This window comes from Malaclemys terrapin, chromosome 6, assembly GCF_027887155.1.
Source record: "Malaclemys terrapin pileata isolate rMalTer1 chromosome 6, rMalTer1.hap1, whole genome shotgun sequence".
In the NCBI taxonomy this organism is placed as follows: domain Eukaryota; kingdom Metazoa; phylum Chordata; order Testudines; family Emydidae; genus Malaclemys; species Malaclemys terrapin.
In genome coordinates, this window is record NC_071510.1 from 29832036 (window position 1) to 29848830 (window position 16795).

The following is a 16795-nucleotide window of genomic DNA, read 5'->3' on the forward strand; positions in this document are numbered from 1 at the left end:
TCCTCCTGAGTAAATGTCTGTACATCTGATTCACATAACTAATGTTGAATCTTATCTCGTAGTGTTACAGAATTACAGTAATGCAACAATGTTGTCCAAGATTATAGAGCTGCTATAGTGAATATCTAAAGGAGTCTCCTTCCCCTGAGTCCTATGTAGTGACTTTTGAACAGAAATCACAAAAGGACTTTTATAGTACTTTTGGAACAAACCCATCAGAGAGTTTGACCAAACTGCAAATGAATCTCAAAAGCCAGTGGTGATCGTGTTACTGCTGCAGTGGTGGACCAATGACTGTAGTTGGAGCGACTGTTCATCCTGCAGCAGGTGAACAGGTCAGAATTTGCAAACTATGGTGACTGTGTTGCAGCGCCTGTTCTGTCAATGGTGTTCCTAGGAGAGGTATTCAGTGTTTGCAGGGGCATAATTGGTAGCTGTTTTTCTGGACACTATTAGGGTTTGGCCTAAGGAAATATCAAAGCTGGGGAGAGTGGTTGTGTGTGATGAGGGCTGGAGATTGTACCTAAAAGTCTTAATTTGGAGGTAATATCATTGCATCATCTGTAAGTGGCGAGGAGTCCTTGTAGTGGCCCCTTTATGGACTGCTTTGCATAATTATTTCAGTTGATTGGAACAGTTTAGTGGTAATGCTCAAAAGATGCTCTTCAGCCTTTATGTATGCTGTAACTTGGGAAATTTTTCTTTGATGAGTTTAGACTGGGCTATCTCTGATAAGCTGATGGTACCCAGATGTTTATAGAGTTCTTCCTGGATTCTGAAAGGGACAGAATTTGTTTGAGCACTATTTTAACAACATTTTTGTTTTGTTAATGCATAAATGAAGATAAATCCTACCTGTCCGCAAGTCATTCTGCTACCTGAGCCAGGAAAGAGCTATGAGAAGAGTAGCATTTCCGTAGTCTTCACAGTTCTTAGTGGGGGATTGCTTCAGAGGGCCACTACAATTCATATTTTGGGCACTATCCTTTACCACGGGTAAAATTAAGTGATCACATGCTAGTTATGATGAAGACAGGTTTTTACCATCTCATGAATATCACCAGACTTTGACCCCCTCTCTGGTATGTGAATCATACTGCCTTTGACACCAGTCAGATTGTTGTAATAGGTTCCATATTAGTCTATTAAAACAATCAACCTTAAACCCTCAACTTTTGTCAGTGTCTACTACTGTGAGTGGTTTATTGGGGTGTCAGAGGGGATTCTGCTTATTGTCCATGTCACTCTGTGCATTGGTGATTTTATAGTTTTGTTTTTACTATTTAAAGACCGACAGTTTTACTCTGGAAAATGACTGCAAACTTTAAGTTTAAAAATGGCACCGTGGGATTCCATGTTTACTGAATGTCATTGATTCCAAATCAGATATGCATAATATACAAGTAAAGGAGTCTGGTTTTTAACCCTGAATTGCCAACTCTGCAAACTCTACCTGGGATTGGATAGTCAAACTAAATTTTTCCTCCTCAAGCATAATCTCCAGTAATAAAAGTGCTGACGCCAAGTTATGCTCTCAGTGACATCTGTACAGCTTATTGCTGTCATGCAATTGATTTGCTTTGTAATGACATAACCCCGATGTAAAAAAAGGAATAGAATCCAACTCACTCTCCCACCTGAGTTCGCTCTATAGTGCCTAACAGGTTAAAAAAAAAAGTAATAAAAGCTCTTAATTTAATCACTAAAGTCAGCAGGTGTGACTCTGAATGCGTACAGGGAGCAGAAGGTTTTTTGACCTGGTCATTCTTTTTAGACTAACACTGTATTTTAAGACTGTAAGACATTTAATAGGCTGGCTACCAAATATCTTTCTGAGATTCTTACACAATTTTTATCAGGTCATTCACTTAGGTCTGAGAGTTATCCATATCTCCCGATTTGTGGAATGCTCCCCCTCCTGATGTGAGGATAGGCAGAATTGGCCTCTTTTAAGGTAGGTTTGAATTTAGTTTACTTTAGGTGCCTATTGGCCCTCACATGGTGAGTTTGTTTTCTATTTTTTATGTTTTGTGGATGTCTGTGCAGAGAGCCGCATGGGCTAGTGGACAGGGCACTAGTCGGGGGGTCAAGAAACCTAGGTTTTGTTTGTCTAGGTTGCTGATTTGCTGTATGATGTTGCTTCACCTCTGTCTTCCTCTATTTAGAATGTAAACTTTTTAAGGCAGGGGCTGTATCTTATTATGTGTGTGGGCCCATGATCTCAGTAGGGGGCTTTGGGCACTACTGTTTAAAAATAGATAATCATAGTAATATTTTTGTGCGACCTTTAAATGAACGTCATTATTCTAATACAATTTACACCTGTCTAAATTACTGGGGTAAATGAAGTGAGAATCAGCTCTAAAATCTATTACCGTGTTACAGTAAAGCACAATTTACAATATATAGGACTTGAAGATGATAATTACAGCTCATTTCACATAAACAGCATTTTGGGATCCTTAATATATTTTACCACCAATACTCTGTCTGATCACACTGACTATATGCATTTAAATTCAGATATTGTTCTCTAGTGCAGAGTAAGCTAATGTTTGTTTCTTCTTGCTGGGTCACAAAACATGGTGGTTGGTTTGTAGGTTTGGTGGCAGGATGACAAAGAACTATGGAGTCTTTACTGATGTTACTTAGGAAAAACATGAGCCTGAAAACGATCTGACCTATAGTCTGAATTCCTTGACCTTCTACTCCCTACTGTATATCAAGCACTAAAATGATTGTAAAGATTAAATAGCATCTGTTACCAAATACCCCTCTTGTCAAGAGGTGTCTGACCTCCTGTATTCTAGGGATGAGGTGTCCATTTGATACAACTGCAGTGGGAAGGGGCTGTGCCCACACATCTACTCTGAGTTATATTACAAGAGATACCCTGAATATATTGAACTTTTAAACTCAAGACACACGTGGTAAGGATAAAAAAGGAAATAGAAAAAACAAAGTAATTATCAACATTGGATAAGAAATCTGGCTGGGGTTATAACAGAACATTAGCAGCAAAGCAAATGATCAGATAGGAGAAAAAGACAATTGAAGAAACTCCTGTATACAATTCTTTACATAGATTCAGGTTAGACTATAACTAGCCATTCCTACCTGTTTATTTAAATCTGGTTAGTCTTAAAATTTGAAGTTGGTTACAATAAATGATTTAATTTGTATTGAACTAGTTAATCACTGAACATTTTTTAGGAAACTCAGCAAGGTGTATTTAGTGTCCTAGAACTGCTAATCTTGAAATTATTCAAAAATATTTTAAACTGCTTAATCCCTGTACTTTTCTTCACCTGTGACTGCTTGAGAGAAGTCACTTAGAGGGAAAGATAGTTAAAATGATGTACTCAAGAATAAATTATGGCTTTATAACTCTTACTCCAACTACTTGGATCTTTTTACCTTTGTATTATGGAGGAATGATATGTAGGCAATAGGGTGACCAGATGTCCCGGTTTTATAGGGACAGTCCCGATTTTGGGGTCTTTTTCTTATATAGGCTCCTGTTACCCCCCTCAACTCCTGCCCCAATTTTTCACATTCGCTAGGTCACCCTAGTAGGCAAGCAAGGTTGGATAGAAAGTGAAAAAAATTGGGGAATAATAGTCTTTTAAAAAAACTATCAACAAAAAAGGCCTGATTCTCCTCTCAATTGCCCCAGTGTGAATCAGGAATAATTCCACTAATGTCAGCACAGTTACAGCAGTGTAAAACTGATTTGAGATCAGAATTGGCCACAAAATTCCACACACTGAAATTTCTATTTTCCGTCACTACAGTCACCATTTTTCTTCTTTTTTCTGTTATAATATTAACTGACTTTTCAGGCTACATTTTTAAAAGGCAAAAAGCTGAGATCTGTGCTCCAAAACACTGAGCATGAGTACGCCTGCATTTCTTTTGTGAAAGAATGTATAACAGGTTTTTGTCAGCCTGTTTATGTGAACAAGGAAGAAGGCTCGATGGTATAGAGAGATACATGTGTACTTAGTATTTTAATTAGTATTTAAAACTATTTTTGGCAAGTATTTTTGGAGAAGCAGTTTGGTTTATGGATAGGTGCCACTGGCTTTACCACTGCCTTGGTGTGTACCTCTGCTATCCGTCCCAGCCTCTGTCTCTCTTGTCTATTTAGAATAGGTTATAAGCTCTTTGGAGCAAGGACTGTCTCTGGGTGTTTTTACAGTACCTGATCTAAGCTGGGGCCTGTAGGTGCTACTAAAATACAAATAATAATACATGATAATAGTAAAAAGCTGCATTCGTTTTTTAAGTTTAACATTCTGTTCTGCAACATTCAGATCATTTTCCTCAGTGAAAACTTCCCTCATGCTTTTATTTTCACAGGAGTCAATGATCTTCCTGTTTCATGTAAGGTTTTCTATTCCATTTCTGGTATGTGTGGTGGGACACAAAGCTTTGGATGACTGTCCACAAATAAGTGCTCATGGGTTATAAATGTAAATTGTTTAGAGGTAACCAAGGAATTTGCACTGAAATGAGATCACCATCAATATGTATTTTAATATTGTTTAAAGCTATTAGTAATGCCTTTCAACTTCCTTAGATTTTTAACTCTGTAGTAACTGTATATACATAAAGTTGAATGTTTTCTATCTATATGTCAATCGTTTTATGTTGTTCAGATTGCAAAGAAAGAAGGGAGAGAAACTTCAATGATTTTTTTTATTGACATCTGTATACTGTAATATCATAAAAAGTGATGTGTCCAAGTTGTTACTATTCTATTGAAATTTCATGGGTAAAACATTTGCAATATAGTGTTTCTGTTGTACATATGAGTCAAATCCTGCTAGGCCTTCAAGTATTGCCTTTGCATGTGTAAACGGGTTGTGTGCTGTAAGGTTATACAAGTGAAATTCTGCACAGCCTTCTGGACTGTGCATGCTAGTTGCACTTTGGCTGATCATTCTGTTTATACAAAGCCTAAATGGAAGAAAACCCTTCCACCTCTGCAGTTGGGATTTGTGGAATAGGTCTGGAAAGTGAGGAGCAAACATAAATGAGTCTGCATGGCTCCAGGAGGAGGAAGAGGAGGATAGACGTGTCTCAGGCCTAGTATTTCCCCCCCAAAAGATACATTATTTCTAGTGAGCTGGAAGGGACACGGGGGTGGTTTTATACCTTGTCATTGGAATGGGATATCTGTCCCCAGTGGATGGCCTAAAATAGAGGGGAAGAATTGGGAGGTAAGGGGGGGCTTCCCCAGACTGCCATTTGAGGAGAAACCTTTGCCTCAGAAGACTCCACATTTCTCCTTGGCTGCACTCTATAAAAAATCTGTCAGGCAGAAGGACATCTTTCTGTGCTGCTCATACTCCTTTAAACCACCTCCGTCCCCGTCATCATTGACATCACCTCCACTTCTGAGCGAGTAATACCACAAAGGACTAGGGAGTAGCCTTCGCAGTTATGCTTAATCAGGAAACTCTCATACTCTCTATTGCTCAGCAGCTGCACAGACAAATTCTCACTGAATAAAAACCTGTTGTGTATTAGTGTGAAATATACATTTATCATCAAAATAAGGAAAGAAGTGAAACCTCAGGAGTGGCAAGGCATCATATTAACCGTGGTGAGGCAAATCTCCTAGTCCTTATTCAGGACTCCTATTAAACTCCTGGCTCTGTGGATATGGCTCTGAGGATATGGGGAAAGCGATGGATGTGATATATCTTGACTTTAGCAAAGCTTTTGATACGGTCTCCCACAGTACTCTTGCCAGCAAGTTAAAAAAGTATGGATTGGATGAATAGAAAGCTGGCTAGATTGTCGGGTTCAATGGGTAGTGATCAATGTCTTGATGTCTAATTGGCAGCCGCTATCAAGCAGAGTGCTCCAGGGGTCGGTCCTGGGTCCAGTTTTCTTCAACATCTTTATTAATGATTTGGATGATGGGATTCATTGCACGCTCAACAAGTTCTCAGTTGACACTAAGCTGGGGGGAGAGGTAGATATGCTGGAGGGTAGGGATAGGGTCCACAGTGACCTAGACAAATTGGGAGGATTGGGCCAAAAGAAATCTGATGAGGACAAGTGTAGGTAGCGTCCTGCACTTAGGAAGGAAGAATCCCATGCACTGCTACAGGCTGGGGACCGACTGGCTAAGCAGCAGTTCTGCAGAAAAGGACCTGGGGATTACAGTGGACGAGAAGCTGGATATGAGTCAGCAGTGCGCCCTCGTTGCCAAGAAGGCCAATGGCATATTGGGCTGTATTAGTAGGAGCATTGCCAGCAGATCAAGGGAAGTGATTATTCCCCTCTATTCAACACTGGTGAGGCCACACCTGGACTATTGCATCCAGTTTTGGTCCCCCCACTACAGAAGAGATGTGGACAAATTGGAGAGAGTCCAGTGGAGGGCAACGAAAATGATTAGGGGGCTGGGGCACATGACTTATGAGGAGAGGCTGAGGGAACTGGGGTTATTTAATCTGCGGAAGAGAAGAGTGTGTGTGGGGGTGGGATTTGATAGCAGCCTTCAACTACCCGAAGGGGGGTTCCAAAGAGGATGGAGCTCAGCTGTTCTCAGTGGTGGCAGATGACAGAACAAGAAGCAGTGGTCTCAAGTTGCAGTACGGGAGGTCTAGGTTGGATATTAGGAAACACTATTTCACTAGGAGGGTGGTGAAGCACTGGAATGGGTTACCTAGGGAGGTGGTGGAATCTCCATCCTTAGAGGCTTTTAAGGCCCGGCTTGACAAAGTCCTGGCGGGGAATATTTAGTTGGTGTTGGTCCTGCTTTGAGCAGGGGATTGGACTAGATGACCTCCTGAGGTCTCTTCCAACCCTAATATTCTGTGATTCTATGATTCTATTCTATTGATACTAATGGGAGTACATTTTTGCCTGAGTAAATAGAATAGGATTTATACTGCCTAGTAACCAGTAGATACAGAGCACTCTATAAACAGATAATAAAACAAAATCCCTACCTGACTTAGCTCACAAACAGCAAGGGGAACAATACAGTAGCACAAAGGTGAGGATCATCCTTGGATGACTTTGCCTTGCCACCACCAGAGGAGAGGCCGTTCCAAGAGTAAAAGGGGTGGTTTGAAAAGAAGGCGAACATCTAGGAGTGGGAGGAGACATAGAAATTGCCATACCAGATCACAGCTGTGGTCCACTGTGGCCAAACTCAGGTGATTCAGAAAGTCTGTGGTGGGCCTTTATGGAGTAACCTGCCCACAGAGAGAGTTGTTTCCCAATCCCCAGGTGCCTTATATGTACTCTACATTACAGTTCCTTCCCAGGGCTGCTCCTGTCGTGACATAGCTATGTGTTGCCTCTCATGCAAGGCTGTAACCAGCATGCATTTTAAAGTCTGTATAAAGTATACAGCTTGTACAGAGTATTTATTTTTACAGGCCTTACATCAAGTGAATTTACTGTATGGACAAAAACCTTTTTAATGTCATTAAGGTTTAAATGTTAGTCACCAGAAATAAGGTAATGCAAAGTCTGAGTTACAGTTGAAATATTAACAGGGACATGTTGCACATCTTGAATGTTTTTATAGTATATATATTTTATGCCAAAAAGAATAAACTATTAAAATACATATTTAAATAGTGGGCTAGAAAACATTACATGATTTGCAACATCGTTAAGATAACACTGCATTTGGAATCTTAACTTTTGCATTTCATGACTCTGGTGATTTTTCTGGGTTGTGTTGTTTTAGAAAGCAGAGGCTCATTTATGCACTCATTGCTTGCACAGTTGTTTCCCTACATTTGTGCACGTGGTTACCTTGACTATGCATATAAATCAAGGACTCCACATGCAAGTGATTCTTCAGACAGCTATGGGGTCATTTCTGTAAGTAATCATGGTAATTACATCCATAGTTATAGGCATTGAGGCCATCATCAAGGACCATTGCAATGGTCCAAGATCAACTCATGTCAATTGTAATGTTGAGTGTTTAGCAGATTGAAACCCCCCAACCCTTTGCATGGGGAAAATCCATAGTATCTACTCCCCTACATGGGAATAATCTTTTCTGAATAGGGGGAGATGGGAAGTTTTATTATTCTCCAATCAGTGTTTGTCAGACTTGGTCATGGATTTACTTCTCAATGTGGACACTTTACCATACATGCCAGTTTTCAAAGTTACACCATTTCCAAATAATCTCTGTGTAAAAATGTGTGGCCACTTTTAAAAATAGGAAATGTAATATTTTCAGCCTTGTAGACCTCAAAAATGGCAAAAGATACATTGCTCAAACTTTTTTTTTAAAAAAAGTCACCTTCTGTAGAGACTTAAGAATGGAAAATTTTACCCCAAAAAATGAATGTTTCAGAAAGTTAGGAAAATATGGAAACAAGGTTTACAATGGAAATTAGTTTGTAATGATAACTGCAGGGGATGTTGTTGTAATACATAGTTATAAGATTTATATAACTACATGCAGCTTATAGCTAACGTGACAATTCCTACTGCTTAAAAAGGATTGGAGATTTAAACTATTGCATTATATATAGCTGGCCCAGTAGCGATTGCACTGATGTGTTGTAGAGCCATTTTCAGGAATTAATCAGGGATTCCCACTCCAGTCGGCTGGTAGAAGCTAAGTATGTCCCACAGGAATAAATCTGACAGTAACGTCTAAGCTGGGAAAATGACTTGAGCAAGAAAATATCCCCTAGATTTGAGACAAAGGAAAACAAAAAGAAAGAGCAAGTACTAACATCGCTAATACTAATAAAAGGTGTTGTCATCAAACATGAATACTACATTAAAGCCATATCCTGCATTCACTTCAGCAGGTTTGTCTATAGTGCTGTCTCTTTCAAAATATTTAAATTTGTAAAAGACGCAATGGGTAATGCTTGATTAGTTTGGAACCTCAGACCAGAGTAAATCTGAACCTTCAGTACAGTCTGTATTGGACCTTTACTGAATTAGAGAACAGTGTTGCTACTCGGTTCAACACACTTTGGTTCAACACAAACCAAACCCTGTTAGAAATTGGTTAGCTGTTTAAATCAGTTGGACAGTGGCTTCCTGTCTCAGTTCGGATAGGTCAGCACTGCATCTGCCTCAGCCTGGATCCACAGATTTGGTTTAGTGGGGCTCGTGCTAGCGTGCTAAAAATAGCCATGTAGTTGTGGCTCAGCTGGGGTTCGAGCTCTCAAGCCTGCAGGGATAGGGAGGCCTGAGAGCCTGAGCTGGAACATTAAAGCAGTGCCTACACAGCTACTTTTAATTTGGCCAGTAGAGAATAGGGCCCAGTTCCCTTAGATTCTTTTGAAAATCTCGTGCTCTGACTTTCCCCCCAGCCAGCTGGCTGGTCAGCTCTAGAAATATTATGGAAATAAATTGTCTCAAGACATTATATTGAAAATACCACAGGAGCTGGAATCCTTTTGCTATTCTTGACATTGGACAGATTGGAATACCTGTTTCACTTTCATTGTACCCACCGTACTTTGTCTACACTTATGGCAGTGTGTAGGGTACAGGCACTACACGCTGTAGTGAAAGCAGGCTGAGTCCACCCTTGTCACTGTGGGGTGCAGCTACAAGTGGCAGTGAAAGACTCTCACAGTGGGGAAAAGCTCTTGCAGTGGGGAAATGCCAGAGCTGTTCTCCATTGTCTCCCCCTGCTAGAGCCTTTCCCTAGGCTGCTGGAGCCTTTCGCTGCGGTGAGCAGGGAGGCAGCAGGCAACTACGCTGCTAAAAATAGAGATGTAAACATGGGAAGAACTACTTGGGCATGCAGAGAGCCGTGTAGGGTATATACACGAGGGTCAGGCATGTACGGCACTCTGCTCCACTCTACTCGCCTAAGCCGTCCCTCACCGTCCACTGCTGTTTATACCCGTGCTAACTGGGCATGCAGTGCCTGTACTCCACACCCCACCGTAAGAGTACATGTACCTTCAGAATCTGTGTTGGGGGAATGCAAGTTTATAATAAGGATAATTTAACTAGTTGTAGTAAAATACTAAATTGTGAAAGTAACAGGAAGATAATGAATAGATCTTGGGATCAGAGAAATCTGTTAAGATTTGTTTCAAATACATTAACAGTGTTTTGATTACACTGAAGGCTGAAGAGTACTTTACCCAAAATGCCAATAAACAGGCTTCATAATACTGCAATCAATTTTATATGAGACTAAGGTATTCAGTGCTTGTTAGCTCTGAATATGGAAAGAATTTTCAGGAATTTACCAGTGGCTGGAGAAAGATAGTTTATTAAAAATAATTCTGGATATGATGATCAAAAGAAAACCCTTATTCTCCAATCTTAAACTCACCCAGGATATTATTTGTTGACAATTACAGTCCTAATGGTTGGCTCATGGTGCCACTTGGGTACACTAGGTGGATCTTCTGACAGTGAGCTACCGTTGTTCTCTCAACTCTCTCCAGCTGGCAATTTTTAAATAACACTCATCTTTCTCTGCATCTGACAAAGTCACACTTCAAAAAAAATCACTTGTGTTGTCAGCCTGGTGGCTTAGCGGTAGTGCTCTGGGATGCTATGCCATTGAATCAGAGACGTTTAGAGATGGAAAAGATCTATTAGGGCATTGAGGCCACCTCCTGGTCACTGTAGGGTGTTTCCTACTGTACATTTTCTTGTGTTTTGTCTTGTTTTATATATTCTAAGTGATGGGGCTCACACTATGTCCACATCCCTGGGGGAGAGTATTTCAGAAATTAATACTATATATCTAGCTGTCAGGAAGCTTTCCCTGATAATCACCCCAAATTTTCCTTTTCTCAATTTTATCCCAGGATTCCTAACTAGTAACCCCCTTTAGACCACCCTAAATAGCGCCTCTTATTTTTTGCCACATACATTGAACTATCTTTACATTTTCAAAATCACATCCCACTTAGTTATCTCTCAGCCATGGCCTGGTCTTCTCTGAATTCCCTTGAATTTGTCAACAGCTTTCTGGTACATAGGAATTGAATTCCAGGATGAGCACAGTAAACCCATGCTTGGTTTGGTTTGAGTTATTTAATGCTAGCTTGTCCAGATCAGGCATCCTACTCTAGCTTAAAACTAGTTCTAAATGTTCTCCAAAGCAGAAAAGGGAGGCTAGAGCTGAATCTTCACTGATGCCCTATACTTTAAGGCTTGGATTTGGAAACTAGTCTCTTGTATAGCCTTCCTTTGGGACCTGATCCTCCTTCCACTTCAGTGGGAACAGGGGTCAGGCTGCTTATGTACATTCTGAGCTAATAGCTTTAAAGTATATACAATCAAAAAAGTGACTACTTGCTCAAACCAGCTTAGCATAGACTCTAATGGCTTGGCTAGGTCCAGATGATCAGCCAGCTGTGTATAAATCACAAATCCCAGTTTAAACCTTGACTATCAAAATGTGCAGGATGGACATCAGGTACAGCCACCAGATTGGGGGGAGGAGGGTTTCTACTCTTCACTTACATGTGCTTCAAGTATGTGGCCACTAATTAGCAGACTGATAATCACTACTTCTGGTGACTGGGGATTGGAGAAATGAACAAAGAAGGAAGGAATTCATAAACACAATTTGAGTGATGTCATTGTGGTCACATGGTGGGAAGCATAGTGCCTACTGATGGAGAAAAAGACAACTTTCTGCTACTTGATGTGACAGCCTGCAGATCAGCTTAACTGGTACCACTGCTTGAACCCAGTGGGGCAAATCCAGTCCTGGTGTAACTCCATTGAGATCAGTGAAGTTACTCTAGAGATGATTGTGTCCCATTGAATCTGAAAAGGGTTGAGAGTTAAATCAGTGGTATCTGTATCGGTCTCTTTGCTGGCTCTGTGAATATGCTTCATGTTAAGGGGAGTGATGTCAGGTAATTAGTTTTAGATACAGCTAACAAAAATATTAAACGGAATGACCAGATTAGGCTAAATTTCGTTTATTTTCTATATTGCATCTACTTCTTCATTTTTGTTTCAGACTTTACTATTTAAACAGTGACCGAAAATAACAAGGAATTCCTGTCCCCAGGAGCTTACAACCTAAAGCTTATCTTTCCTCGCATTTGCACTTTCACAAAACTACAGTAGTGTATTTATCTCTCTCATATATTCTAGGCCTTAACCAGAGAGTTACAGCGTAATGTACAGGAGATGAGAATGCGAATCAGACATGCTAAAAAAATACAAGAAGAGAAAGAATGCAACAGATATCTTTCCAAAGAGTCTGTCCACCGAGCCCAGTCCTTGGCAGCATCTATCCTTAATATTTCAAAGACTGACCTAGCGGAGATGCTAGATACAGAAGATGATGAGGTAAGCTATTTTAAGGGCTATTTTAGGATAAAAGGCATATCCTTAGCTGGTGTTAATCGATGCAGTTCCATGTAAATCAGTGGCGCTACTAGAGTTTTCATCAACAGAGGATGTGGCCCAACATTTTTTTTATTTATTATTATAACTACTGCAGTAGCACCCAAGAACTCCCAATCGTGGATCAAGGCCTCACTGTATTAGACACTGTACAAAGAGAGAACGTAAAGACAGTGCCTTCCTCAGAGAGCTCACAATCTAAGATTTAGACAAAATGTAACCGGTGAATAAAGGAACAAATAGAAGGGGCAAAGTTATAGTGGAGACATTATGCATACAGTAAAATGCGTACATTAAAAAATAAATTTACTGATTTGAACATGGGGATGCGGAGTTTTTAATAATTTCAAAATCCTTAGTAATTTCCTTTTTTCATGAGGAAATTTGATAATGTCACACACAACATTCATTTTGAAGGTGGACTTCAGTACTAATGAAGCAATTTGGAATGTATCGTGTCATACCAAAATCAGTTTACTTGTGCATGTTTTCTCTAATTTCGGTAACTATTAAAGTGATTCTGTTAAATGGGTGTTTTCTAATAAGGAGCCTGTTGTTTTTCTTTCTTGAGCCTATCCTACAGTTTTATGGCAGAATATTTGATTTGACATAATCAAAACACTCTGTGATAAATATTATGTTTTCTTAGTTGCTCAAGCTGAAATAAAGCTAGCTAGTGAGTAAAAAAGATGTAGACTGACTGTGTGTACATACAAATATAAAAAGTGTGTGTGCTGTTACTTGGAAAATGTTGACTAGTAGTGATAATACTTTCACATTGTCACAACAGATTATGACTAGTTCTGTTAGCACTCCACATTGTAGAAGCCACAAAGGGTGTGTTCCACACTTTTAAAGGAATTGCACTGTGTGTGTGTGTGAGAGAGAGAGACTGCATACACACAAATACATTATAGGTCTGATTTCTATCTCACTTAAAACCAGTTCTACGCCTCTGTAGGTTTATTGCTTTCAATGGAGTTACTCCTTATTTACCTCAGTATAACTGAGATCAGAATAGGGTCCTATATTTTTGCCATAATGTGTATTCTAAGTGTCTGTGTCTAATACACACACAAAGGAAATGTAAATGTACAGCTGATATACTTACTCTGTATGTATACATCACATGCATGTTTTATTTTATTAATCTATGTGTAGATCCCAAACTTCCAAAGTGACTTCCTCAATTGCAATTACTAAATTTGCACATATATTCATTCACACACAAGTGTATTTTAAAGAAGAACTGGGCATGCAGTTATCCAGTTGCATGTGCAAATATAGGTTATGTAAATGCAATGGAAGCCCTCAAAGATTTTGCGGATCCAATTTAGACAGCCAGTTTTCAAAGTATTGTCCCCATTTACACATACAGTTACTCAATTGGTGTGCAAAAATGCAGTTATGATTGTCTGTAACTATCCAGTATCTTCTGCGAGTATAATAGTAGCAAAATACTATGTAATTCATATTTATTCTATTTTTAGGAAACAGAAAGGGCTAAAATGGAAGTTGAAAAGGATAAGGAATGGCTGTGTTACATACAGAAACTTCTTGAAGGACAGGTACTACATTTTATTCATCCACTTAATGAATTAAAACTTCCTAATCTAACTAATTATATATCTTTACTAGTAGTCATTCATGCAGTGCAACATTATTATTTTCTGATGTTTCTTTTCTACTCCTCTTTAACTGTGAGGCATTACATGAGACAGAGAAGAAGTTAACACCATATTTGTACTAGCTAACTTAACGGATGAAAAGAATCTGGGGAAAACCAGCACAGATCTTCACAAATGTATTAATTAAATTATTGAGTCAGTCTGTATGCTTGGTAGAGTGAAAAGGATCCATTCTTTCATACCTCTTAGGAAAAAGAGATTTTTTATTATGTGCCTTTAAAGTCAGTAGTTGATATGGACACCTGAGGAGTTCATGGGTTTCAGTGACCTTTTACTATGGACCTGTTTCCAGTCAATTCATGTTTTCCTCACAGCCAGACAGCTGTTTATTACCGTGTCTTCCCGCATTCTCTACAATATTTTCTACTGAGACCTCGAGCAGCTTGTTAGTGGGAAGTAAATATTGATTTGGCATCCTGTCAATGCAGAAAGAATGAAAAAATTTCCACCAGAGGCCCCTCAAACATTTTCCTATCGACATTTTCTGTGCAGAGTGGAAGGCTGCATAGAGGATGACAAGGCTGAGACTAGTTGAAATCCCTGAGGGGTCCTCTGAGACTGCCGCTGTGACCTGTGTGATACTTTTTCTTCTCTTTCAAGTCTTTTTTTTTAATACACACACAGTCTGCTGGGATGCTCCCCTCTTGTAAGTGATCAAGGGCAGTTTATTGGCAGGTGAGAGCCCTGCTTTTCTAGTCGTAGTCAGTTGTTGTTTGGACATCACTGACAACATCCACTGGATCTTGAAACTTTTTCATTATATTTTAGTTACCTTCTGAATCGTGATTACGTGTATCTAATATCTGAAATAAAATATTTGATTTATAAATGTAAATGTATATGCAGTAGTGTGAGTGCCTATGCTGTGTACGTCATTTCTAATAAGAAAGCAGATAATTAAAAATATTTTTGAAAGCCATTTCAGAGGCTAGTCATTTCTAAACAGCAAATAATATTTAAAGAAAATAAAAAACATTTCAGTGTCAAGATTAAATCCCATAATCAGCTATTAAAATGGTAATTGTTTTTCTTCATTCATTATCAGAAGATACTACGACTGCTGCCAAGGAGATTGAAATACCCATTGAATTGCTTTGGCCTGGCCACAAGCAGTACAGCTTCATTTAAATAGTTTTAGTGCTATATGCAAAACTGAAACAAAACAGAAAAACAAATGTAGTCCCTACGTTTCCTTCAGATTTGAGAAATTCTAACCATAAACTTTAGTAAGTTGTAGGAATAAATGATGTGCTTGGTTCATACTGGGGACTATATTCTTTCTTAATTCAGATGTGATTTTTGTTTTTGCACCTGGCAGATCATAAAAGTAAACTAAATAAAAGATTTAGGGCCATATCATCCTCTCCACCACCACAAGCAGAGGGTAGTGCATTGAGGATGAGGAGAGTGGTGTTTTTGTGACCAAGTACCTCTTTCTCTTTAGGTTCCAAGGGGACTGGGAACTTCAGCTAGGGAAGGAGGAAGGGCTGCTTGCTTTCAGCACGAGCACTTTCCTCGTCTCTAACTCATGGGAATTTAGTGAGTAAGTGAATGGTGATTTGGTCATCATTAACTTACCTGCTTCCCCTCTCTGTGCTGTGAGGCATCCCTGTTCCGTTTTCCTGGCAGGGATTGTAGGGGCATGGGAGACACCTGGCAGCCCAACTGCCATAGAAAACGTTTTGGCAAGAGCCTGGAGGATACCAGGGACTGGCTGGTTTTGAGGTCAAGATCTGCTTCCTCTTCTGTGTGAGGGATTAAATCATGCCTCCTACAGATGGACGTGAAGAAAACTGATCCTACCTGGGAGTAGCCCATGGAGAAGGATATGCCCTTTACCATTTTCAAGTCAGGTCTTGTGCATTGGTGGATACTGTGTTTATTTTTAATACATGTTTCTAAAAATTCTGATCTGAAATGCTCAATTTAACAGTGGAAAAAATGGGAACTTTTTGTCAGGACTCTAATAAGAATAAAATGTAGACTTTGCACAGTGAGATACGTTTATATTCTATGTACACATACACATCTGTGATATGGCATCTCAGGCTTACTTTCTGCACTTATTGTGAGAAAATGTCCTGCAGAAAATTGCATCAGATCACTGCAGTTTGATATAGTGTCTTTTTGTGCCATTGAGCCCGGACTCTGGAACATAATTGCCCAGCAGTATTGATTTAATTGCCTAGGTTTATTTGTGGACTCCTAATTATTGACTGGAGGTAAATTTAATGGAGAAACCTTTATGAACACTGGGAAACTGCTGCTGTTGCTGTTATACATAATGAACTGCATCATATCCCTCTAGATCATTTTTCAAGCTAATTTTATTCCACTGTGACAGTACGATAACATTTAAAATGTCATAGACATTTTATTTTTATTACTGACATATGCTGTTTTACTGCTGCATTAGAAATTTTGGGGGAGACTGGGGGAAGCACTAGTTGCTTTTAATGTCATTTTATAGATTCCCCTAGAGTGTAATCATAAACGACTATAGCACACCTCTGTTTTACACTTCATCTACACTCCTATTTTCTGTACGGTTATGACCTGAAAAGGTTTGTATTTATGCTGGTTTTAGAAAAGTATTACTGTTGCTATGATTAATAAGTACATAATATAGTGTCCAGAGGCCTCAGTCAGAATCGAGGCCTCACTGTACTAGCTATTGCACGAACACATGCAAAGAACTGCCCGAACAATCTAAATAGAGAAATTTCCTTTTCAAAATATTATTCAAATAAAAA

At 39.3% G+C, this 16795-nt stretch overlaps 1 protein-coding gene across 1 annotated transcript in view; it reads left to right on the top strand.

Annotated features, from left to right (window-relative positions):
- The window catches only part of CNTLN (centlein), a 277422-nt gene that overhangs the window by 254170 nt on the left and 6457 nt on the right, over positions 1-16795 (top strand). Inside the window, exons 24-25 of the mRNA XM_054033059.1 lie at positions 12100-12297; positions 13845-13922. Coding sequence (XP_053889034.1) covers positions 12100-12297; positions 13845-13922 — 276 coding nt within the window. The remainder of the gene's footprint in view (positions 1-12099; positions 12298-13844; positions 13923-16795) is intronic.